Here is a 27,499-nt window from a genome sequence, read left to right as displayed (position 1 = left end):
ATATATATATATATATAAAGTGTACTTGCGTACACATTTATATCTGCGACCTTAGAAGCCATCGCAGAGTCGACTGACCTTTAAATTAATTACAAATTATTTCTGAGGCACTTTTTCTAAAAAAATTTTGACTATTATATTAAAACAAACTCCTGTCTATTATTTTATTTAATTCGAAAAAAATATTACCGTAAATCACATTTTTTCCTGTTAATATTTTGGCTTGCATAATGCACGCTAAGAATGCCACTTAATTTTTTTTCCACTTTCCGTCTACAGAGTTGCTCATAATTTATGGCATTCTCTTTCTACCAACATTTTTATTCCAAATTAGAAAAAAAAATTATTCGTCTCCATAGCGCACAAGACCACATTTATTGAATCACTGATCTCGAGTTGCAAAGTTGTTTTCTCTCTTCTTCTACTACTACTATTACTACTGTCGTAAATCTTACTCTAAGGAATTCGCGATCTGTACACTTTCTGTTAAAATACGGTGACGTAAAACTCGGATAGCGTCTCTTCTCCAGGATGTTTGTAGTTAAACCTAGAAGAGAACGGAACGTTGTTGCAGTCTTCCATGTTAAAGCTGTTCCGTGGAAAGAATCAAGATCTCTTGTTATCTCTAGTACCTTCGTTCACCAGTCCTTCACGAGATATTTCTGGGGTTATCTGCTGAACAGAGATTATGTATTAAGTACGAATCATATGCTTTGTAATATATGCTTAATTGTTACGTTGTCTATCACTTTTCGAACTAATGGGTTCATAAACGATGGTTATAAAACAAATATAAATACATGAAATATTATGTTTATTTAAACTTTGTTCTCTAACCTGTGTAGATACTGGTAAGCCCAGGTTATCTTTCGAACACGTTTGTCTGGTACAAAACTGAATCAGATCAGTTCATGGAGTTCACTGGATCTTGACTATCATTCATACAGAAAGATCAGGTCTTGGAGGATGTTAATAGAAGAAGTACTGAAAGCTCTTAACTGGTGGAAGAATATTGCCGAGTTCAGCATAACATTAATGTAAGATGGTCTGGATGGACTTGGCAGGCATCTTATAGTTAAGGAAAGTGTCAGCACCATCAGTCACAGAGACGTCCACTTCGCTCTCACCTCTGAAAGCAAATATCAGTTAACTGTTTTATAGCTTCGAATACTGGATAAGCTAAGAAAAATGAAAACTTACAAATGAACATAATAAAATATGTTATTTGGGTTATGAAAATTTTGTCGGAGTAATCTGAATTTAAAATTATTAACCGAACCTAAAGAAATCTGTGAAATGTGGTCAGCATCTCTTACTAATAAATTTAATTATCGTGAATGCATTTAGGACGCTTCTGTAAAGAATCACAGGATACATGTGTGCAGTCGAAAGGCTTAAAATCTAACAATCTAATAAATAAGAATTTTTTAAAGAGGTCGACCGGTAAGCTTGTGGAAGGATTAGGTCAACTGACCAACAGCTCCAGTGGCGGGTCATCACATGACTAAGACCCGCGTCAGGAAACACTTGTCTTGTTTCCCGACGAATCTTACTTAATCATACATTGTCTTACTTGTTGAGAAGAAGGACAACAGTGCTGCCTGAGGGGTCAATGAAGGCAGCAGTTTCAAGTGTGTCGCTGGTGGCGGAGGAGGACACTCGCTCAGCACCATCCACCACGAATTTACTGAAGTGACCCATAACGTAGAACATTGGTTGCTTGTAGAACTCTCCCTCATCCTGTGGATCATATGTAATGTTTTTGTACCGTTTATGATCCCACTGAAGAGTTATATTTTGCAGTGCCGTAAAGACCGTCTTGCTAATAATTGTTTGTATTATAATTTTTATATAAAACAAATTTAAAGGAGACATAACGAATGAACCGTTTTACAAAAATATTGGGATGCAAAATAAAATTAATTTTCCTTTGAATTTCTTGTTCAGAATACTCTACATTTAATATTGGTGCAGCCATGTGGACGTTACGTGAAATATTTGTTGCACACAAAAATGACAAAAATTTTTTTTTACTATGCCAGGCGTCTTCTACCGCCAAAGGGTGGCTTCTAAAAAGGAAAACAATTTCACCATCATTCATTCAATAACTAGTTTACTAGATGTAAACAGGCATTACAGTTCAAATAGCGCTCCGAAATGCAACATTCACATTTCTTCGTCACTGTACTTCCCACCTCCAGGATCTGGCTAACAGGTTTATCCTGAATCTGTTTATGTCACCTTGCACACTCCAACAGCACGTCAAACCTTAAAAAAACACTTGTGTCCACTTACTCCGAGCCTTTCTCCAATCCTTCCAGAGACAACTCCGATCCCTCATTCTTTATAGCCAAATTTATTCACCCTCTGTCATCCTCTTCTGCTTCAACCTTTCTAAATGGCCACATCACCTCAATAACATTTCCTCCGCCTCTAAGCTTTGAGATAAAATTAATATTATGATAGTTCCCAAGTACAGAGCAGCCGACTTTCATGAGATGCACCGACCGAACTATTAGTAATAAACTGGACCAAACTATTAAATGTAGACAACGTTCTTGTGTTAGGAGCAATTACTCCTTCATCTCTCGTCAATAGATAGAACGATAATGAGGAGTTATACTAACAACATTAATGATGACAGGGGCATCAAGCATGTTGAAAGCCCAATTGGGTCCACCAAACAAGTTCAGAGCCCTGTTCCAGTCCACCCAGCCAGCCGAGTAGTGGTTTACAGCCTGTAGAAATACGCTCCATGTACAGTTTGCTCAGTATTAGGAAATCTGTTTACATTTTACAATGAAGAATAAATGACACATTGGAAAATGAATAATCATATATTACTTGTCTTTTCTAACATGAAAATTTTTTCAGTAAGGATTTCAGTACTTGTGGAAGTGTGATAGAAAATACCTTAATATTTGTTTACACTGACGCAGCAAACATTTTCATAGTATATACAAATACACAAACATTTTGTTCAATTTGCTTAAATCCTGAGTCACTATAAATAGTCTTTACGTAAGAAAATTAAGAGCAATTGTTTAACGTAACAAAATTAAGAACAATTGCTTTACGTAAGAAAATTAAGAGCAATTGTTTAACGTAACAAAATTAAGAACAATTGCTTTACGTAAGAAAATTAAGAGCAATTGTTTAACGTAACAAAATTAAGAACAATTGCTTTACGTAAGAAAATTAAGAGCAATTGTTTAACGTAACAAAATTAAGAACAATTGCTTTACGTAAGAAAATTAAGAGCAATTGTTTAACGTAACAAAATTAAGAACAATTGCTTTACGTAAGAAAATTAAGAGCAATTGTTTAACGTAACAAAATTAAGAACAATTGCTTTACGTAAGAAAATTAAGAGCAATTGTTTAACGTAACAAAATTAAGAACAATTGCTTTACGTAAGAAAATTAAGAACGATTGCAGACGTGGTAGGAGTAAGTTACGTGATAAAACTGCAAATCTTTGTGGAGCGAAGCTGGACTGATGCAGCCTTTGAATACATGATTAAAAACTGAGTTCTGTTTAACTATAAAAATGACTTACGAATGATGGAGTAAAATCACAATAACCACATAAATCAGAAATGAAGTCTGGACGACGTCCAGTCACGGTATTTTATTTTTTTATTTTTAATAGCAGATGAACTAGTTCTTACTTCAGAAACGTGATGTGCACACTCCTCTCCTTGCTGCCATGATCCAATTTGTGTAAAGTCGTAGTCTGTAAAACGACTCTGAGTCTTAGTTTTAAAAACTGCGAAAACTAGTGATGATATTTGTCTCTCGCCTCAGATATCAGTAAAAAAAAAATTAAAATAATGTGGTTAATGAGACAAAATTTGTAGAAGAATCCTGCAAGATTATAAAGCCTGAAACTTATGGAACGTAAGGTAAAACAAAGTACTCGGCAACTTAGTCTAATAGATAAGTTTACGCTCAAGTGTGTCCTTTATCAAGTCAAACAGAGGTATAGATAATACCTTGGGGTATAGATAATACTGGGGGTATAGATACTACTGTGGGGTATAAATGCTACTATGGGGTACTTTGCAGAATATCAAGCTCTCACTTGAGGGGAAGCTTGTCCAATAAAATTCCTCATACTAAGTGTTTTCCTCTATATATTCTTATATATGTTTAGTGGCATGAGCAATATTTTCAAGATCTATATTTTCATGGCCTATAAATATCCACAAGCTCAAACCCATGGTAATAGGCAGGTTTAACATTACTCTGGCATAGCTTTGTCTAAATACGATAATGGTATACAATACCAACAAGCAGATAAATATGACACGTGCAATAGTTAGGCGAAACGTTTCGGAATAAGGATACCTAACTCTTGCACGTGTCTTACTTATATGCTCATAGTTTTGTCAAGTCTGGATAGGTTTATTTGGCACGCGACTGCCGACTTTTGATAATATTGGCATTTGTATATTTTACTTTAACGTTTAGTGAAATACACTGTCCTTTTGCACCCCACATGAAGGTTCTTAAACCATTCTTGCGCCTTAAATCCTTTATTTTTATGTAAATATTTTCGTACTTACTAAAACAGGCCTCAGAGTAGAGAATGAACCTTTCTGGAGAAAGTTCGTGGGTCTCGTCCAGAACAGTAGCGCTGACTTTCGAGTCCGAGTACCAGTGGACGGCTGTACCGTCAACGTATTGAGCACACTCAGGGTCATCCAGCAACTGGAAAAAACGTGTGATATTTTTCAGCGTGCTTGTTAGTCACGGTATCATTATTGATGTTACAGTTTACCGTAATTTGTAATTTCAAACGCTGATACAAAGATTTATCGACATCTGAGATGCAGTCAAGGTGTTAGGAACGACAGTGTCCGATGTTAGTTATTTTCTTTAGCACTAGGAATGAATTTTTCTTCTTCGAACTCCAGATATCTGTCCTCACCAAGAAGCCAACCAAAATTCAGAGACGCCTTAGTCCACTTGACCATCAATGCTTCACACATCAGATGTCCAGTACCACTGGACATGTCATCCCTGATGCATGCACGTACGTGGCCATGGAAGCTACATAACTAATTTCATTCTCCTTCTGTTTGGAATACCAGTCTTCACGAGCAGTACACGTATTAATGAATTCACGAACGAGTGATTTTAAGCAAATAACAATACTGCTACTATCCTGGGATCGAAACCCCGATATTTTAGCATGCGTCCCGAGAAGCCTGCCAAAATTATATATATATATATATATATATATATATATATATATATATATATATATATATATATATATATATATATATATATATATATATATATATATATATATATATATATATATATATATATATATATATATATATGAAGCAGCTAGTACATGAGAGCTTTCGATGCTATAATTATGATGAAGCATGAGCTTCCACGATAGTTAATAAGAAAACCCTTGATTTCTATTTGAGATTTTATATGATATATGCTATATTATCAAAACTAATGGTATTTTCACAATTATTGATCCGCTATAAAGTTGCATTAAGTAAAACTTAATGCATGTAATATGCTGCCCAGCTTAGATTATGAAATTCAAACATAGCACGTTATACCCAGTACTTACTGTCTCGGCGAACCAGGGCAGAGAGTCTCTGTTGAAGTCAACTATCATCATCTTAAGACGACGATACCCGTTTGCCTCCAGTGTGGGTCCAAGATTACCTTTCAACCAGTCACGCATTTCCTCGGCCGTCCATCCACAACAGTTTATGGGCCACTGTTTCAACAAATACACTAGTTAACCATAAGAAAATAGTGCTTCACTTTTTAAACTGGTTACTTCTTACTATACAATTTTAAAGCAGGAATAAGATCAATTATAAGATTTATTATTTACAGTGCAGAGAAATTCTTACATTATTGAGGCCACCGAGGGGTTCATTCTGTGGTGTGAGTCACCACAGACCAACTCCTTCTGCTTCATATGCCTCCACGAATCTGTTAAATTAAATAAAAAACATACCAAACCAAAAAGTAAATAAGATAAATATATCGATATATAATTATTTAAAACAAGGTATATTTCTGAATACTTCATAGTTTATCACTAAGCACCGTCTTATTACTTACTTAACAAGGTAGTTTGCATAGGGCTGCCACATCTCCTTTATGAGTATTCCAGCTCCATTGAACTCTCCATTAGTCTTCATCCAGGCAGGAGGTGCCCAGGGTGAGCCAAACAACTTCACCGGCCTAGGAGCCAATTCTATGGCTCGCAGGATCAGTGGGATCTGAGGTAATCAAATGATTGTCACAAGTGTGAGAGAAGAAATACTTTTGCATTCTTTAAATACATTTGTGGTTTTCACTTTCATTTTGTGAATATAATAAGAGATTTGGTAGCTAGCTAATTGCTCCTTAAGAACAAAATTTAGCATTGTTCAATGTTCATATAATCTCCTCAAGGGGAGGGGGGAGGTTCCTTGATACTGGTGAAAGATTTCTGATCTAAGAAACTGGAGATACTATGGAACTGCATAGATCAAGTCTGGTTACTTTCCATTTTTCAGATGTTATAGGACCCTTACATGTTTAGGACTGCCTTCTAAAAATTATTGTTTTAATTAATTTTTACACAATGACTTTTTTCGTTGGGCCTAACTAATAACTGTCTGGTGCTAATTATTACTTTTGACCTTCACCCGGAGCCTCAGCATGGCAACTAAATTCTCATGATAAAAATTTTGCAGAATTATAATCAGGATAAGAGACGACTATACAAGCAAACTGAACCACCTCTGAACTCGGCGATTTGTTAGTTTTGATAAGATAAAGTGAAACTGCACTAACAAAAGCGATTTCTATCAGTATTCACCTTATAATCGTAATCCTCATAAGTCAGGTTCCAGTGTACAAGGTCGACATCTCCCTCCACATCATCGTAGGAGTAGGTCCTGGTGGAGCAGTCAGCACCAGCGATAGGGATGCGACCGATGGAATATGCGTTACCTTCTTCAGCAAAGTAGGATCTACGATTGTAAATAATGAGACATAAATTATCTTCTGAATTATACTAACCCTACCCTTCCTCGGATCAAACCTGGTTTACCTCCACCCTTTGTACCACCAGGGGTTTAGTGTTTCCCATGAATATGGCAATAATGCATAGACTACTAGACGTATTTTTTCCATCTTATGAGAACAGTCGTTTATACTGTGGTGTGAATACTACTGGACGATGCTTATTTTACTCAAAAAAAAATTATTGTTTAAAAATAGAAACATTTTTGCAACTTTTAATTCCACTTTTAAAGCTGTATGACCAGCAATAAATGTATTTTGTTTTAGATTGTGTAGACAACATAATGTCATGTATAAGCTTGGTATATTTTTTATGTGTATTTTAATATGTTGTAGAATGACTGAAGGGCATAATACAACATTTATCACTGAGAACGTAAGTACAACAAGAATTAAAAATTGTCTCTTTTGTAAAGAAATGAGAAGGGGGAGGTGTTAAGACAAGTTATCCTTGAGATACATTAGTCATGAACACTCCCGACCTGGTCAGGACTACATTAGCTGGGATTAAAACTGGTAGGTATTAAAATAAACAATTTCTGACGGCAAGCGATTTGCATATTGTGTGGATCAAAGAAATAATTATTCTCATCAAATAATATTTAATTAGTTATGAAACATTTTGTTTCATGCGAGTCTTAATTTGCCGATTTTTTGAAAATTTGTGTTTTCGACATAACAAAACGGAGCTAAAAATTTTATTTGTCTGTAAATCTCAGATGGTCATATAGTTTTGGTGATCGGGTAATGCAGCCGTGTTCACCGTCTGGACCGAGACACAACAAAAGAATGAATGCTCTTTCAAAATAGGGATTTACCTATTTCTGATTTCCACAAACAGAATGAGAAGGTACCAGAGCGAAACCTTTCTTTACCTGAGGAAGTATTCTTGGGCCTCGCTGGGAAGGCTGACAACGTTGAAACCTGTGGAGTCGGTGAAGGCTCCGCCGAAGCCTAGCATTGTCTGGTACACGTCATCACGGTTCACCGTCACCACCACAGCATCTGGCAAGAACACATATATTGCTACTATTGTTTGTTGTGTGGTGCAGTGGACATCTATTCCTTGAATATATATATATATATATATATATATATATATATATATATATATATATATATATATATATATATATATATATATATATATATATATATATATATAGCCATCATTTCAATCCCTCTCAACCTTCTCTTGCACTGCAAGCTGCCACCCCCAAGACCTCGGAAACTTAGCCTACTGGCTCTTCTGAGGAAGAGAAAGAGGTTGACAACTACGTAAGAGGATTGGAATGGGACAACCTTTTCTCCTATACCTCTCCTTCCTACAGCAGTTCCATGTTCTGCAAGAAACTGTACAAAAGGCTGTATGATGGCACACGTCAAGGTCAATATAACCGACACAACCAGTCCTGATGAACTGTCCCGGCCCTTCGACTGCACGCTCGCCTTAATCCACCTCGACCACTACAATCAACACCATGTGCTGCTCTCTCCTGTGACCCTGCCTGCTGACCTACCTCATCAAGATCTTCCCAGAATGACTGCCTATTAGTGCTGTCTGCTTCTTCTGCTCTCCACGTCTCCCATGAACGTTCCACCGCTAGGATAAGCCCTTTCTACAACTGCAGATACTATTATTCGCCTGCAACTGTAGCGCTATTATTCACTTGTCTCCAATTGAAGACTCGCCACTCAAGGGACTTTCCTGGATTCACCTGCCTTGATGTCGGTGAAGGGCTCCTGATCCGAGGAATTTAAGCTACTTTCCCCTTCTTGAGCTTGAATCTGCTTGCCTCCGATTCCCTCAGGTACTGTATGAACCAAAATAGTTTAGCTCTTTCCCATAAGTGTTGCATAGAAGCAGTGTGATAAAAGGCATCCTAACTGGTACACTTGAATTAGTCACACGGTCTTTCAAATAAATACAGTCAAATAAATATGAGAGAATATGTTGGTATCTTGGCGTTGAGGATGGAGCTCATCTTCTTAGAAATTTTTTAATTCACAAGTGGAGCAGTGGGAGTGATAATGTGTTGGGACAGAGGTGATGATAATGTTGGGGGCACTAGTGGAAATGTGATGGTATTGGGTCAGAAATGAAGGTAATGTGTTGGTAATGAGAGTGGCGGTGACAGACAGGGCTGTGCTGACGTACATTAATCATTACCTTGAGCTGCTACACAGCACAAGAACGCCAACACTATTCCAAAAGTCCTCATGGCTAGCCGAGGAAGTTCTCCACCTTCCTCTTGCTGCTACTGTACGACTCTGCTGCTGTAAGACTCAGCTGCTGTACGGCTCTGCTGCTCACCTCAGACGCAATGAATATATATACACACACACCTGGCATTGTTGCCACATGCAGAATCTCCAGTTTCTCAGGCACTGCACCGTGGCACTGTTCACAAGACTATGTTGGATAGGTTCTCAGGATGCCTTGCCCACATTTGGCTCGAAATACAGTAAAATATTATGTCATAAATGGGATAGATGGATACACAATCTATTATTTGTAATCCATCACTGCTTTTCATTAACCTGATTAATTACCATTCTCCAGACGGTGTATGGTCATTGTATATAGCGCTTCTCAATACATTAATAATAATAATAATAATAATAATAATAATAATAATAATAATAATAATAATAATAATAATAATAATAATAATAATCTATTCGAGCGTTTTTCCTGACAAAATAGCACAAATTGGGCAGATTGATCACGGGAATGGCCCTCGGTTCAAGAAGAGTTTACCTGGAGTTTACCTGGAGAGATTTCCGGAGTGCCAAAAGGTTTCTGATGAATGTAGCTACAGAAAGGGAGGGGAATTATTTTTTATTTTTTTATCTAACACAAGTGTAATTATTCCTAGTAATGACCCTCGTGTAGTAGATAGTCTTAATGACCCTCGTGTAGTAGATAGTCTTAATGACCCTCGTGTAGTAGATAGTCTCTTTAGTATGATAATAAGATGTTATCTTCATTGTAGAATAATAAGAAAATATTATAACCTTTATATTATAATAATAAGGTAAAAGGACCCCAATGGAAATAAGTCACTCTGTCTGACTTTTTTGGGTTATCCTAGGTTCTCTACACATATGCTGCTATGTATGATAATTCCATGTAACTGTATTTGTGTATACCTGAATAAACTTACTTACTCGGTAAATTTTCCACCCGCAGAGGTCAATGAGTCATTAAAGCACACTTGGAGACATTAAAACACGGAAAACATTGAATATATGATATATATATATATATATATATATATATATATATATATATATATATATATATATATATATATATATATATATATATATATATATATATATATATATATATGTCGTGCCGAATATGTAAAACTGGTCAATTAGCAAGAACTCATTTAAAATTAAGTCCTTTCTGAAATTTTCTCTTATACGTTTAAAGATATATTTTTTTCATTAATGTTAATGTAAAAATTTTTAATTTTGCACCAAAAGAATCTTAGAAAACTTACCTAACCTTATTATAACAAGAACAATTTATTTTAGCCTAACCCAACTAAATATATTTTAAATACGTATACAATAATTTAGTACTAAGCAAACACAATCAAATATATTTTTTTCGTTAGGTTCAGAATGATTTTGGCGAAATTATTGCATACACAAATTTTCACTTGTCCTATATGGCAAGATGAGCGTTGCTGTTTAAGCCAAGATCGCAAGTTCTGCCTATTCGGCACGACATATATATATTCACCAACCTGCAGCAGGCCAGGACTCGACCCTACGAACCTTGTGCCGCCTCCAGAGACAGCACAATGTACGCATCGCCTTACCACTAGGCCAGCGATCCTACAAAAACCAAGCACATAAACAGGATGAGGCTGAAATTAATCCTTGAGATACCACTACCACGAGTGTCCTCGGACCAAAGCAAACACATAGCTCTATGCTGTGTGCTTGGTTCTTGTAGGATCGCTGGCCAAATGGTAGGTTGATGCGTACATTGTGCTGTCTCTGGAGGCGGCACAAGGTTCACAGGGTCGAGTCCTGGCCTGCGGGACAAGCCACGAAGGGGGGGGGGAATCTTTAGCTCAAGTATTTTCACACTTCTCAGTGCGTCATCAGGAGCTGTGCAATGTTGCAAGGGAGCAACCAAAAGGAGGGAGAGAGGTCTCAGAGTAGCGTAGGTGTCACCGTCCACGGTTACCCTTAGACTGCAGTTAGTGGTCGGTGCCAACCCCACCCTACCATCATTCCCCTACTCCCCATATGGCGTAGGAGAGTTTCTGAGATGTTAAAGATAGCACGTTAGTTCATGTAATTATCCACCAGGGTGGGATGCTGCCCAGATTACAGTACCAAGCAGTTCTTTTATGGAAAGAAACATAAATGAATCTTCCGTCTTGAAACGTGAAAGGAATGCAGTATACAATTCAAATTATGGGTTATACAAGCTCGATAACTATTTAGTAAATTCCATAGTACATAATCTTAAACAACAATGCTATACAAAATCACAGCATTGTTCATTATGCCAGGTGGGTTGATGGATTGGTAACGTCCGGCCAGTGTCTACGCACCAAAAATTCAAACCACGTCAGTTGTGATGGTTATATAACGCGTGTAGCTGTTAATGTACCATACAGTGACAAACACACAAGATAACGAGATAACGTAAGGAGAGGTTAAAGGGTATTAGTAGAATTTAGCTCATAGAAATATTATCGGATAGGCATAGAAGATCCCAATGTATGGCATATTAACCGACACTGAGAAAAATAGTAGACAATGTTTAGAAAGAGATACTTCTGAGTACATGGGTAGAACATCCGGGTACCTCAGAGCAGGACATTTAAATGGACAAAGAGCACATTCTATTCCTTTCTTTCATTATTTGAAAAGGTCACACAGAATAATAGCTATCCTTGTCTACAGTATCTAACGAGAAACTTATTTTCTCAAACCACATGACCTGTTATAAACGATTAGAAAAAGCTTCGGGCTGGAATTTTATATCTGGTGCTAGTGGTGGGCTCTTGGTCCGGGAATTGGAGCTAACTCATCTCTTCCTCGGATCAAACATTATTGTCTGCCATTCCCCTGCGTTGTATTATCCATACAGGTTTAGTCTTTGTCAATAATAATAATAATTTATTATTATTATTATTATTATTATTATTATTATTATTATTATTATTATTATTATTATTATTATTATTATTATTATTATTATTATTGTCACAGGAGCTGTCACGTTCAACATGATCATGTATTCGAATTCTATTTTAAACTCAGTTTATATATACTGAAAATTCACATCTTGCTAAATATATATTTATTTTTATTTTATTTCTAATCATCTTACTTTGTGTCTCATAATTTTTGTATATAGTTAAGTACATATTAGTTGATCGGTCACTACATTTAATAATACAATTATCAATGTGAGAATTTGGAATTATCATTATGATTACAAATATTGTAAATGTCAGACATTATTTTCGAAGTGTTTATATGTTATGTCAAATCAGGTGAGAGAGTTCATCATGGGAAGACTGATAAAAATGGTGTCATGTTAGGGTAGGCCTATTTTGAGCCTCGTGGTAAAGATCAAGAATCATCTCTACTAAATCATTCATGTTTAATTTAAAAAAAAAATGCTAGAAACAGCCACCGAAGACCTATAGGAGTCAATTCTAGTTTTCCAAAATTTGAAGAGAAAATCTTACGAGACTAGCAAGATAACGCTGAAATTTATATAAATTTGCTTGAGCCATAAGGCATATCTGATTGGCAGAGACGTCACGAGTGTGAGAACCACTCAGAATAACTTACACAGATATGATACCTGATGGGAAGCTATTGTGGAAACTTAAGTTACAAAGTACGTCACTAAGTCGTCTTAGATGTGTGACAGCTGATAATACATAAGAAACAGGAATGTCAAGGTCGGAGAGACGGTTCTAAATAAAATTCTCACGTATATTCCGGAAGCGGTGTTTCGTACCTAAACTGACCAGTGATGGGAGGACTCACACAAGTCTCGTCTCCAGGAAGTATAACACTATCCGAGTGGTTCTTGACATCTATTATTGTTTTACTCACCATAGTCTGGTTAAGTAACAATTTAGGTTGTCCGCTGCGAGGCCACAAATCCAAGTTCAACTTATTTATTTTTATATTTTATTTCAATAACAGCATAACACCCAATCATATACAAGCACATTATCTTGAACTTTCTTGTACAACAATGGGGAGACGGAAGTGGGAGTGGATCATTGTTCATATTGGACCTGTTCTGACTTTTATTAAATGATGGGTGTCCTACAGATGCAACAAATGAACCCATCCAGGAAGAATGAGATGCATTTCAATGTGTTATGAAACATTCAAGTGATGAGAAGTACTCACGATACTTCAGGAGTTTGGGAACTGGGCAGAACTTATCGTGATGCTGACGTAAATGTTATCACTTTTCAAGGTCTAAAAATTGGAAATAAATCTACGTTTCCTTTTTAGAACACATAAGTAGTTTAATAAAGAAGCAAGACCAATTATTTGGCTATGACGACGCCGATATCATCTCAAAACTGTACCATATATAGTAGTTCAGTCACCAAGAAGAAAGTGAATATCAATTATTTGTAACTTATGAGTGATAAACATTGAATTTTAAATAATCTGCCTGTATCTAACCTAGGCAGCTGCCTCCGAGCGTCCACCTCAGGAGCTTCATTATGTTTTATTGTTTATTCATTAGGTAAAATCTACAGACACATGACGGCACAGGAAGGAGACCATGTCTAAGGTGACCATTCGTAAAAGTTGAGCCAGGGAACGGTTGGCTTACCTATACTGAAATCAATTGCCCAAGTTAAAAATTCCACTGAAAACTAGAAAATTTGTGCAAAGATTAGCAAAAAAATGCAGAAGGCAACACAGTATGTAGACAGCCTGTACTGTCTGCACAGACAGCCTATGCTGTCTGCCAGCTTGGTTCATGTTTCGCGGCACTCAGGTGCTGCCCTCGGCTTGCCCAGGTCAGTGGGACGCTGGTCCCACTCGCTCTCACTCTCTCAGCGGCCTAAACTCAGTCAACAGTCCTACTCCTCTCTCCCTAGTGGGCATGGCCCTCCCGGGCCATGGGCACAAACACACAAGCCTGTGTACCCACCACGACTTTGCAAATAAAGTAAGAAGCCTCCGAAGACGTACCATTTACTCCCCGCTACCAGAAACACCAAATAATAGCGTTCACAAATAGGAGAAATCAGAATAATTACAAGTGATAATAGAGTTGCTCCCTAAGATGAGGCCACAGCTCAAGCACCAAGAGACAATCACCCAAACAGGGAGATCAGAGCCACTAACAACTCCTGTGATCCCATCACTGGACAGTTAATTTTGCCAGAATCAGAAGTTTACAAAGATATTGTGTCATTACCACCAGGGTTTGCAGGAGGTTACACAGCACATCAAAGAGATGGTAAATCCAATGCTTGGCACAGCTGTATCATTTCTCCTTTCTGAGTTAACAACCTTCGTCAACAACTGTCTGGCGGGACGGATTCCTGAAGAAATTAAACCTTTATTTTTCGGAGCCTCATTATATATTTTGAAGTAGGATAAGCTGTTAAATGAGTCATTTAACAGCCGTCATTAATTATTTTGAATGTGTAATTACGAATGGAGGAAATAATTTTGAGGTGTCAGAGTGACTGATTCACTGGGTCTTTCATGGTACATGGAGTGGACATACTCCTTAGCTCGCTGTCATGAACCAAGGTTCACACTTAATTCTGAACCCTCACCCCTCAAGGAATGCTCCTTGACGCTGGTGAAGGGCTCTTGATTCAGGGAAATGGATCTGTGCTCCAGTTTCCTAAATTAAGCCTGAATACCTTCCACATCCCCCCACAGGCGCTGTATAATCCTACGGGTTTAGTGCTTCCCCCTTGATTATAATAATAATAATAATAATCTGAACCCTCAGCATCCCGGCCTGAAAAGATGTCACACACACACACTGTGTACAGTAAAATACGTGTTAACAGCAATGACAATTATGTAAAAATAGGTATAACTAGGAAAGGTATCCTCATATTCCAAAAGTGCAGATCTCTCTACCCCAATGCTCACTAAAAGAATAGTGCAGAACGTTTATTACATTCTAAACTCTAAAATATTAAAATGTATATGCATGAATGTATGTGAGCATATCAAACTGCATAACATGTGTCTTATTCATTTATATGTGTATTCGTACACTTTTTATGCATATATAAATGTGTATGTATGAATATATATATGTATGAATATGAATCCTTTGCTAGTCTAAATTTGAAACCGATCCGATGAGGTATTTTCAAGTTATGAATGAAAATTTTTCAAACTAATCAGGCAATCATGGATACACACTTACATGTTTCAAGTTATTTCCTATAAATATATGCTAAACTCTCATATTCATTATATGCTCTAAGATAACTTTCTAGAGACAGTGAATCTCGTCAAGAATTTCAGGCCTTACTATTTTGTCTTCGTAACAGTGGATACCCGTATCATCGATGTACTATGCACATTGAGTATCTGCAGAGCCAGTAATCAGTGGGTTAAAAGAAAATTGGTCGGGATTTTCAGTACGTTGTACTAGAAGGGCTGGAACTGTTTACATGATTTTCAGAAATATTCAAGTGAGTCATTTCCATAAGCTAGTGGAAAAAATTTTTTGCATTTTTCAGGTGTTATGACTTTCTTTATAGTTTCCTGAATTAGAATAACAACCAATTGTAGCACATTCTGCTCAATGAGCAAAGGATCTGAGAGTATTCTGGATACTCACAGTTACTAACACGCTTACAGATTGCTGATTGGACAACATTATAGTCCAGTTACAATCTTGAAGTTGGTAATATTTTTTTAAATTTTTAAGTAATATGCTCACTGTATACATAGATGACTTACTCCTCATGTCTTACTGTGCATCATCACATCTTGTAATGTCTATGATGGTACTGAATGAATTAGCAGAGGCAAATCTCACAATGATAAAAAGAAATCACGTGTTATGAGGCCAAGGAACAAAACAATCTTGTTGATCGAGACAGTATTCCTTAGAAAAGATGTTAATGTTGTTGACGCATGCCTAGGTGACTGGGAAGAAAACAGAATTTTAAGCATCTAGACTTATGATAAAAAATTAATTACGAGGTATTGGTGGTTTGAGCAAATGAGCATTTTAATTCTTGGGAATCACTCATTTGTATCTTATATTTATTAATGATTGTTGGTTGATTGGGAAGTTTATTTTTTAAATTGCTCATCTCTCTTGATATCGTTGTAGCTTCCTTGTAGACAGGAACACATTCTAGGCTATTTGGCATTTCAAAATTTTTATTTGGTAGATGGTACTTTCCCTCTGTAGGTTTTTTTTATGTTGTCGCACAACGTTTTTAAAGATCTATTTAAACTGAAGTATTGGGACAACACAGTTCTTACAAGCTCGTTCTTCTCCCGCCCAGATTTCACTGGATCTAGGTCTGGAGATTCCTTATTCAGAACAACCTTCAATATGCATAACTGAAAATGATCCTATAGCCCTTGTGGTTTAGCGCTTCTTTTTTATTATAATAATAATGAAAATGATTCCTGTTCGCGCTTTCGTCGCATGTTCATTGTATCTTATGTGAGATTTGCTATATATGTCTTGTTGGTAGAGTTATTTAAATTTAATATATGAAGAGTGTATACGCAAGTGTCGTTATACATTATTCTTCGGAGTAGCTAAATATTTTTCTGCTGATGTAGATAAAACTAAATTTAATCACAAGATGTCAACATTTTTCCATTTTGTTGTTTCTATATTTGTGGAGGGTGTCATTTTGAGTAGTAGAGATAGAGTTCATTTATACAGTGTATTGCACTTTAGAGGGAAATATTACAGCACTTCACTGCTCTCAGTTATTATATAATTTCACACTTTATTAGGATATTATAGCTTTTTATAAATACTGCTAGGCAAGAATAAAACGAAGGTATTAAATAGTTTAATGTTTCGTTATAGGTGTGTTATGAAAGTTATCTGATAGGAACAAGTCACTATTAAAATACGACAGAAGTGATGAATAAGTGGTATTATATATAATTATACTGTATAACCTACACGTACCCGTAGGCCAACAGTGTATAATTTGTCTGCATAATCTTACAGAAGTCGACTAATGTATACTAGGTGAGAGGTTGAGATCATGAAATGGAAAATGAAGACAAAATACTTTTGTCTTTATTATTCATGGAGAAAATCATTCGGAAGATCTTTTTCGATGATAGACTCTTGTTGGGTCTTGCAGTATATTAGTACAGGATAGTCTGGATAGCTTTGGGAGGTATATTGAAATTAAGGAAATTTTCAGACCCATCTGTCACGGTCAACTCTTCTTCCACATCATTCCTGTAATCAGATAATGTACAAGTAATGTATAAGTTATAAGTATCCTGATCTACAACAGTAACTTTCTCGATCCATTAACATGTAAACAAATGGATAAATAAGATTATTATTATGAAGCAAAATGAATTACATTTTGTATGAAGAAATTGAGTTATAATCTTGTAGTGTTAGAAATCTTAAACATCGCCTACGACAGCCTGACTAGTGGCGTTTCAAGAACTGCTAGTGTACAGTTTTAAGTAGAATTATCGATATAAGATTACAGTTACATAATCATGAAGAAACACTACAGTAGGCCTACTGACCCATGCTAGGCAGGTCATAACCATTCATATACCCTTCCAACATATATTTAAAGCTACCCAGTTCTCGCCTTAATAACGCTACCTGAACATTTGTTTCACTCAGCTGGGCAACATAATCTAAACAAAGTTTAAAGACAAGAATTCTAGTAGCTGTTGCACTGTTGTCTTGGCTTCAAATCTCTGCTAATAAGACCTCCTTAGTCATTTTTGCATTCAGTGCCATAGTTTTTTTTTATAAGTGGCACGTGTTTTCTTGTCCTAGGATTTGAACCTTACATTTGACTGTATTGTACTGCATCTGCCACCTCTCCGACCACAACATCAACCTATCCAGGTTATCCTGTAATTTTCTATTCATCAGAAATTCTTTGACGGCTTATTTTAATGTCATCTGCAAATTTACTTATGCTACTATTTATTCCCTCATTTATGTCGTTTAGGTAGATTGTGAACAAGGGTCTCAGTAATGACCTCCGTGGCACACTACTCGTTGAAAGTCCCTACTCTGATTTCTCATTATTTATGCAAACTCTCTGTTGTGTATCAGTCAGTCAATACTCAAGCCAGGAGATAAATTCTTTTATACCATGTGCCTCTACTTTCATCATCACTCTGCTGTGTGGATCACTTTCAAAGTCTGGCGAAAATTCCACATAACCTCATGACTGTCGTACACAAGAAAAAAATCGCTAAAATTCAATTTGTACACCAAGGGTTTGTTGCTTACTTGTTGAGAATAACGACGACGGTGCGGCCTGACGGGTCATTGAAGGCAGCCACCTCAATGTTAGTCGCTGTGGTCGTCCAAGTGATACGCTCAGCACCAGGGATCACGAACTTGCTCAAGTGACCAATAGTGTAGAACATTGGCTGCTTGTAAAACTCGTTCGCTTCCTGTACAGGTGAAATATGATATACAATGCTGTGAATCACTGAACCTAGTTTTTGTTTTTGTCTGCAGTATTAGAATTATTGACTGATTTAATCTTTCAAGGGGAATGCCTAGATGCTGGTGAAGGCCTCTTGATCCAAGAAATTCGAGCTACCCTCCTTTTCCTCGGATTGTCCCCCCATTTCCCAGGCACTGCATGACTTTTGCAGTTTTAGCGCTTTCCCTGAGTTCGCTAATGATAACAACTGAAAACTTATTTAAACTATATTAGCCTCGTGCAAATTCGATACTTGTGATTTGTTTTTGAATAAAATCTATGATAGTTATTCAAGCTTATTCCCTGTATGAGGGGTGCCTTGATGACGGTGAAAGGTTCTTGATCCAAGGAATTGTAGCTGTTCTACCAGCCCTCTGATCAAGCTTGTTTCCTTCACATGATATTTGAAACATACGAATTTATAGTTTCCCAATGAATATAACAATGATAACATAATCTTAATCTGTCACAGTTATCATTACCTCATGGTGTACATTAAAAATTATTATATCTGATTTAAAATAAAGACTGTTTTGAATAAAAGGACGCATGTGAATATTACTGACAGTATCGACGATGACGGGAGAGTCGAGGAAATTGTTAGCCCAGTTGGGTCCTCCCAGAATGTCCAGAGCCATGTTCCAGTCCACCCAGCCCGTGGAGTAGTGGTTCACTGCCTGCAATGTGTATACGTCCAGTATGACTCCTCAATCCTCTTTCATTTTACATAAATCCAGAAAAAAAAAATCGCAAATTAAAGGAGCAGGCTTGGAATAAACATATTTTTGTCTTCAAATTTAGTATGCTAAAGTGTTAGAAAGTTGAAATATTCAGAACATATGTGCAACACTTTTGATAAGTAAAGGTTCATTTAACAACCATAAATATTTTGAATGTGTAATTAAGAATAAAACACTAATTTTTAGATGTCCAAGTGACAGGTTAACTGGGTCTTACATCAAGCATGTAGTGGACGTACTCCTCACCACGCTGCCATGAACCAAGGTTCACGCTTAATTCTGAACCCTCAACCTCATTGCCTGAAGAAAACAGACCAGCCATGCACATTTTAAACAGCAATTAACTTGTTAATGACAGAGATATATTCTTATAAAAATAAATGTAATTCATATTTGACTAATGTTTGTTAGATTCAAAGCCAATTTCCATCGGAGACACTAACAATGAGCCTGCTTTAATATCCTAAGATAAAGTCAGTTCTTAGTGGCACAAGGGAGAACTGCATGTTTCAGCCTACAACTTAATCTCCGGATACATATTATATATATATATATATATATATATATATATATATATATATATATATATATATATATATATATATATATATATATATATATATATATATATATATATATATATATATATATATATATATATATATATATATATATATATATATATATATATATATATATATATATATATACAAAACACCCACTGTGAAAAAATAATGAAATTCCAAGCACTTTTGTAACTACTCACGTTATCAAAGAATAAAAGTAATGCATCAAAGGAAGACATATAAAGGGTCTAGGCCACACCTCACCATCACATCCCACAACAAAGCAACACCTGATGCGCGACTCCTAAAAAGAGAACACTGCAGCAGGCCCACTGGCCCAACTGGACAGGTCCTTCACGCAACCCACAAAACATTCTACCTATGAATTAAGATTTAATTCTTGGGGTACATTCATGTTAGTGAAATTCTCTTTGCAGAAGCAACTGAAGGTGTTCTTTTCTTTCTGGGATCAAACCTAATTACCTCCCGGCTCTGAAATTGCTCACGTGAAGAAAACAATAATTACCCTACACATTTTTTCCCATAAATACAAACCCTTCTTTACTTTAGTTATATGCATTCTAAGTTTTCTGATTACCTTGACAGGCTTCTGTGTAAAGAAGGAATGATTCTGGAGACAGAGCTTGCGTCTCATCAAGAACTTCTGGGGGAATTATTCGGTCTGCGTACCAGTGGACACCTATTCCATCGACGTACTGGGCACATTCTGGGTCATTGAGCATCTGCAGGAACAGTGTTAGTGAGTCAATAAAAACACTAACAATGACAATGAAAGTAGAGAGGCTATAATTTCCAAAGAAAATAATATTTAACTGAAGTAGTAGCAGATTGCATTGTTAGGCCTTAGAGGAACACAAGTAAATATGCGTGATGTTCTAAGATCAGTTATTGCAATGAATGTAAATACAAACTCAAAGATAAAACAGATTTTACAATAATCAATATGTTGTACAGGAAGGATTCGAACTATTTACATGATTCCCAGAATTGTTAAAATGTATTTTTTTTCATTACCTAGTGGGAATTATACTCATTTTTTTCAGTAGCGTTTACCACCTTTTATAGTTTCCTGAGTTTGAATAACAGTAAGAACTGTAAAATGTGATGGATTTTTTTTTATCAAAGCCTAATCAATTCTGGCAAATTCTGCACAACGACCGACGTATCAGACAGCATTCTCACTCCCCAGTTTTGCAGATTGTCTTTCAGATTGTGAAGCAGTCCAATTACATTGTCGAGAGTGATGACTACGGTAGTTCATATTCGTTTAGGTAATATGCTCATGGTCTATGAAAAAAAAATTCTCATGTGATATTAACCGTGATTAAAAAAAATCACATTAAAGGTTCAACGAGTGAAACATTCGTCCGAATCAAGACAGTATTTCGTATAAAAGACGTTAAAATTCTTGATGCGTGCCCAGGTGGTTGGAAATCGACCAACGATATAAGTATCTGAAGCCTTTTAGTAAGTTAGAAGTTAATTCCAGTATAAGGGGGCTTAAATTCTCGGATGTCATTTTCAGTAAATAGTACATAACGAATGCCTCTTTAAGGAGGCTATTTGAGTTGAAAGGAATGATAGAGGTTACGAATGCGTTTGTGAGAAGTTTCTAAGGGAGGCGAGAGCACAGTTTTTTGTAAAACATTATGTTTCAAAGTACATCATAAAATGGAACAACAGTTTTGATGACTAATAAGCTAGAACTGGAATGTGCACATGAGAACTTACTGGCTCGACGTACCAAGGCAACGAGTCTCTGTTGAAGTCATGTATCATCATTTTGAGGTGACGGTAGCCAGCAGCCTCCAGTGTGGGTCCCAGGTAACCTTTGAGCCAATCTCGCATTGATTCAGCCGACCATCCAATAGCATTAATTTTCCACTGCCGTCAAAACAAATGCAGTTAATATCATAAAACTTACTTTGTTGTTGTTTGCAAGAACACTTTAAAGGGTATATAATACAGTCGTCAATGAGAAATAATGCAACAAAAACTTACGTCAGTAAGGCCACCGAGAGGTTCATTCTGTGGAGTGAGACCCCATAGTTCAACTCCCTCAGCTTCGTAAGCTTCCACAAACCTAACGTAGAGCAAATTTAACGTAAAGACATCAAGTATTTACAAAATATTTGTATATTTTATTTTACTATTTAGTAAACACCCTTGTATGTGCATTTTCATCAGACCCAAATTGCTTTATCAAATGAATATTAGCATGTGTGGATTTTCTTTCTAAAGAATACTGGTACACATTCTTGTATCGTCTTCATAAAGCATATGAGCAGTTTGGACATTCCTTCACTAGGCATATGACACATCACAAGATAAAAATATTTTTAATTTTATGAGGAATTAATAGGAAATGGGCTATTTGAATTATGAGAAACAGGAATAAAGAGAAACATGTGGAAGCTGAAGACACAGCAGAATTATTAGGAAGTTATGAAATACTTCTTTGGTGGTAATAAAATGGAAAAAGATTGATGAAGAAGTAGAGGCAAATTCATTGTACTGTTTCAGAGGTAGGTACGATAATGTCTAAGAAACTCCAAATACAAGTGAAAAAATAGTTTAAGAGTCGGGACTGCGAGCTGACTTTTGTAAATATGCATATTAGGCTATCAATCAGAGAAGACTATTGGGTTTAGGGTGCATGTTTTCTGGCAAATTTAACCTGGCTCTTGTGCAGTATGTTGACTAGTATCGTAGTTGCTTTGCAGGTAGCAGAGCGAGTGACTTATTGGGGTTCTGTGCACTAGGTCAAGTGTGTTAAATGAGCCAAGCCTATGAGAAAGGGAGGTGTGAGCAGCTAGGTCAGCAGGTCAATGAGAAATGACCCTTATAGTCGTTTGCTAAGATGCTCTCAGCGCGGGGACTTCAAGCGCAAACGTATGGAAGAAGCATGATTGGACGGGAATAAAAAACGCTACTGAGAGCTTACAAGCCGAATTGTTCTAATTTTTTAAAATCTTGTGCACTGAAAAGTATACTTTTTGTTTATTAACATGAAATAAAATGTTTATATTTTGCATGAAGGCAAAATACAAAATACAATTTAGCTTAATCGTACCTAACTTATCTTAGGTGAGACTAAATTTGGTAGTATTATTTAAAAATCAAATTCTGAAAGTCACTCAGCTAGCACCCACCACTGTCAACTCCCTCTCTCTACTTCCAGAGAAGAGAAAAATGCATTTATCAACTTCTAAAGTTCTTAAATGCATTGTGTGCGCACACCTCGCCAATGTAGCCACCTCAGGTTCCTCCAACGCTACAATCAACTAGTTATTCCGCCTCAGCAGTATGCCAAGCTTCAAGTTTCCTGACTCTCTACCTCCTACCGACATTCTGAAAATCATTCCTAACGTTAACTTCACTGCCCCAGCTGACCTGACATCTGCTGCCTAATCTACTGCTTCTTAACTTACTCCAGCTGCCTAGAAGCCCTCTACCACTGGAACCACCTCAATACAGCTAACCACTGCCTTCCAAATCTTCAATATTACTTCTCACACAAAGCCAGCCGTCAAGCCATTACCCAAGGACTCCAATGCTCCAGCCCAGCCACGGCCATTATCTCACCCCTTTCAACTTTCTCCTGCACTACAAGCCGCCACCTCCAAGAACACGGAAAAGTAACCTACTGACTCTTCTCAGGAAGAGGAAGAGGTTGACATCTACGAAAGAGGACAGGGCAACCTTGTTTTCTACACGCCTCTTTCATATAGCAGTTCCATGCTCTGCAAGAAGCTGTACACAAGACTGTGAAGGCACAGTTAAATTCGCCAGTAAGCCACCGTACCTCCTCTCAACGTAACAAGTCCAGGTATACGTCAAGGTCAATATAACCCAACACAACCAACCCTGCTGAATTATCTCACCTCTCCAGATCAACCTTTAAGAAATTTAGAAACGGCTCTGCCACTGCACGCCCGCCTTAAGTGGAGACAGGCTGCATAGATAGGCGAATAACAATATATGAAGTCGTAGATAAATAACAAGGGCTTAGAGGAGCGTTCGTGAGCGATATGAGAGCAACAGGAACAGGTATCACTAACAGGCAGTCGTCCAGAGAAGGTCTTGACTAGGTGGGTCAGCAGGCAGAGTCACAGAAGAGAGCAACACAGTGTTGATTCTAGTGGTTGAGGTGGATTAAACACTGGCCCCTCGGGAAACATTCGTGGATTCCGATGAGTTTTTAAATAAGATGAAGTAGGAAGGCAACTACTAAAATATATGAATGACTACTTACTTAACGATATAATTGGCCCAGGGTTGCCAATACTCGGCTATCAGTATTCCTGACCCGTTGAACATGCCGTTAGTCTTCATCCAGGCTGGGGAGGACCAGGGCGAACCAAACATCTTCAGTGGATATGTCGTCATTTCTTTGGCTCGCAGGATCAGAGGAATCTGTGATTAAAATTTAAAAAAATTAAGTTATTTCTTTTAAATGATTATGAGTGTATAGTCAAGTACATAACTGTTTAAAAGAAGGTAAAATTGTGAACAGTTTTCCCTTTGTTCTGATATTATAGAAAGTTATACGATTATTTTTTGTGATATGAATGCAGGCTGTCTAATAATATTTATAATACATACTGAAATATTGTTTGTAATATAACCAAAATTTGGCTTTCTCAATCTCTATTTACTTATAGTCACAGATGAATTTTACTGCGCCTTTTCAAAATACATTTGTTTCATGTTATTACCTTATAATCGTAGTCCTCAAAAGTGAGGTTCCAGTGTACAAGATCAGCGTCTCCTTCCACGTCATCATAGGAGTAGGTCCTGGTGGAGCAGTCACAGCCAGCGATGGGGATGCGACCAAAGGTATACCCGATTCCTTCAGGTGCGAAATACGATCTGCAGATTTTAACAATTATACAGTAAAATTGTATTTTAAATAGGTTACAGAAAACGACAGTTTTTTCCCGTTATGGAAAGACAAAGAAAACTATCTTTTGCCCCGAAGACAAGTCTAGACAGACTGGATATCACAGGTATCATAAGAGATTTGAGGTGGTATTTTCACAGAATGGTTGTTGAAAAAAAAGATATAGTAAATGGATGTTTTATTAGATAATTAATAAGAGAAGAGTGTAGGTAGAAAAGAGCCTTACAAGAGACCACAGATGAACAGATGACTGAGAAATAAACAGAAGCCTAAACAATATTTTGTAATGGGAACTGATCCCTCCCAAGCCGGAAAACTAGCAACCTAAAGAGTAAAAAAATTTCCCATTGTCAGAATTGTGATGAAGGTTTCACCGTAATATCAAAGCTATATTGACATACTTATATGAGGTAAGTGTAATTTATCATAAAATAGGCTCAGCGTCACAAGACTTGGAAGCTTGTCAGATAATGTCCCATTAAGTTGATAAGCAGCCGCTGGCTACCATCGAGTTAGATTTTTATCCTATTAAAAGATAATTGGCCCTCTTGGGAGTTCACAAATAGAAATAATTTTATTGAAATAATAGTAAATCTAAAATATTAATGTTCACTTTATTTGCATTTAAGGAATACCGATTTCTAGGTTTATTAAAGATATAATTTCTCTAGTTAATAAATATTGAATGTCATTTACTCTCCTACAGAATAAAAAAAATTAAGCACTTGTCACTAAAGAACTATAGGAGTCACCTTCAAGACAGACTGAACATTCTTGAGCAGTATGAGGCATATGGGTATGGTGCTTTCTCGACTATAATAATGATGAATATATCTGAAAACTTTTGCTAACGTCAGTATATCTCAGAGGGTTATCGTACATGTTCGTACTTCTGGTATTGGCCCTTAACACAGATCCCAGCAGATGTCCATTAAATTATAGAACATTAGATTACTATCTTCACATCCTTACCTGAGGAAGTGTTCCTGAACCTCGCTGGAGAGAGCAACCACATTGAGACCTGTGGAATCAGTGAAGGCGCCACCGAAGCCTAGCATGGTCTGGTAGACGTCATCCTTGTTCAGTGTCACCACCTCAGCATCTGCAGAACACAAGAATTAGTGCAGGAGCCTGAACTTGTTGCCATTTTAACACTTCTGAATTGCAGTTGGAATTCATCATATATGTACTTGAAAACTAACTTTTCTTAAAAATATTTTTGTTTTTCGTATTGCTATAAACAGTATTGGTTTTACGCTTTGACCTTTTAGGATAGTAAAAGGAGAAATATTCAAATTTGTTTGTCATGTCAAGAAACTGTAAAGACAACAATAATAAAGAGAATAATAAAAAGAACAGTTACTGAAAGTAAGATGCCGAGGCAGAAGAGTAGAGAGACGAGTTGCACTTACCGGGAGACGCTTCACTGGAGACAGGGAGAGTCTCCACGTTGAACCTGAGTCCATCCCTGCTGGAGGTGACGACGGTGAAGCTACCTTCATCAGGGAAGTCAATGACCCCTGGTTGGTCGCAGTGGGTCTCGTCGCAGACGCAAACCACACTGTCATATCCGAAACTGCGGGGGTTGCACTCTGAAGTAAACAATAAATAACAGTAATTATTAGTATTAGTATTAGTAGTAGTATTAGTAGTATTAGTAGTATTAGTAGTAGTAGTAGTAGCAGTAGTAGCAGTAGTAGCAGTAGTAGCAGTAGCAGTAGTAGTAGTAGTAGTAATAGTTGAAATAATACAGTCGCACGTGTCTCAGCTATAAAATGTGAAGCCATGTTTAATAGGAAAGTGTAATAGATGATCTGCCAAGAGTGAGACGTAATAAGCAAGGTACGTTGAGTTGCCAAATCACTACACTAACAAGTAATATTGGAGTTACGAAGCAAAGTTTAACCTTCACTAGGAGTGCCTTGATGTCAGTGAAGGGCTCCTGATCCGAGGAATTTAAGCTCCTTTCCCCTTCTTGAGCTTGAATCTGCTTGCCTCCGATTCCCTCAGGCACTGTATGAACCAAATGATTGTAGCTTGCCCCATAAGTGTTGCACAGAAGTAGTGTGATAAAAGGCATCCTAATTGGTACATTTGGAGTAAATCACACGGTCTTTCAAATACAGTCATCACATTGAAATATGAGAGAATATGTTGGTATCTTGGCGTTGAGGATGGAGCTCATCTATCTACTTAGAACATATTTAATTCACAAGTGGAGCAGTGGGGGGTGATAATGTGTCGGGACAGAGGTGATGACAATGTTGGGGGCACTGGTGGAAATGTGATGGTGTTGGGTCAGCAATGAAGGTAATGTGTTGGTAATAAGAGTGGCGGTGACAGACAGGGCTGTGCTGACGTACATAATTCATTACCTTGAGCTGCTACACAGCACAAGAGCGCCAACACTATCCCCAAAGTCCTCATGGCTAGCCGAGGAAGTTCTGCACCTTCCTTCTCCTGTTGCTGCAATACGACTCTGCTGCTGTACTGCTCTGCTGCTCACCTCAGACGCAGTATA

At 37.0% G+C, this 27,499-nt stretch overlaps 1 protein-coding gene and 1 pseudogene across 1 annotated transcript; both read right to left on the bottom strand.

The window, feature by feature from the left end:
• Window positions 1–824: 824 nt before the first annotated feature.
• On the bottom strand, window positions 825–9,283 carry LOC128688484 (lysosomal acid glucosylceramidase-like; annotated as a pseudogene).
• Window positions 9,284–17,384: 8,101 nt separating this feature from the next.
• On the bottom strand, window positions 17,385–27,499 carry LOC128688622 (lysosomal acid glucosylceramidase). The gene is made up of 12 exons (XM_053776530.2): window positions 27,354–27,499; window positions 26,391–26,570; window positions 25,951–26,080; window positions 24,794–24,947; window positions 24,331–24,491; window positions 22,077–22,158; window positions 21,807–21,959; window positions 20,653–20,797; window positions 19,706–19,788; window positions 19,315–19,425; window positions 18,547–18,713; window positions 17,385–17,514 (listed from the first exon to the last, which is right to left on the bottom strand). The coding sequence occupies exons 1-12, from the start codon at window positions 27,403–27,405 to the stop codon at window positions 17,418–17,420; spliced, it is 1,515 nt and encodes a 504-aa protein (XP_053632505.2). The 5' UTR covers window positions 27,406–27,499; the 3' UTR covers window positions 17,385–17,417.

The sequence above is a fragment of the Cherax quadricarinatus genome, chromosome 13 (genome assembly GCF_038502225.1).
Source record: "Cherax quadricarinatus isolate ZL_2023a chromosome 13, ASM3850222v1, whole genome shotgun sequence".
In the NCBI taxonomy this organism is placed as follows: Eukaryota; Metazoa; Arthropoda; class Malacostraca; order Decapoda; family Parastacidae; genus Cherax; species Cherax quadricarinatus.
Note: the sequence above shows the minus strand (reverse complement) of the source record. Positions and strands in the feature narration are given on the sequence as shown.

Bases quoted from the DNA above. Each gene is read 5' to 3' on its own strand.
- LOC128688622 (XM_053776530.2), bottom strand. From the start codon at position 27,405: ATGAGGACTTTGGGGATAGTGTTGGCGCTCTTGTGCTGTGTAGCAGCT. The intron at 21,960-22,076 runs GTAAGTTTTTGT...TTTTGACGGCAG, and splicing joins CTCTCGGTGGCCTTACTGAC to TGGAAAATTAATGCTATTGG. The intron at 19,426-19,705 runs GTAAGACCCAGT...TACACATTGCAG, and splicing joins ACGTCCACTACATGCTTGAT to GCAGTGAACCACTACTCCAC.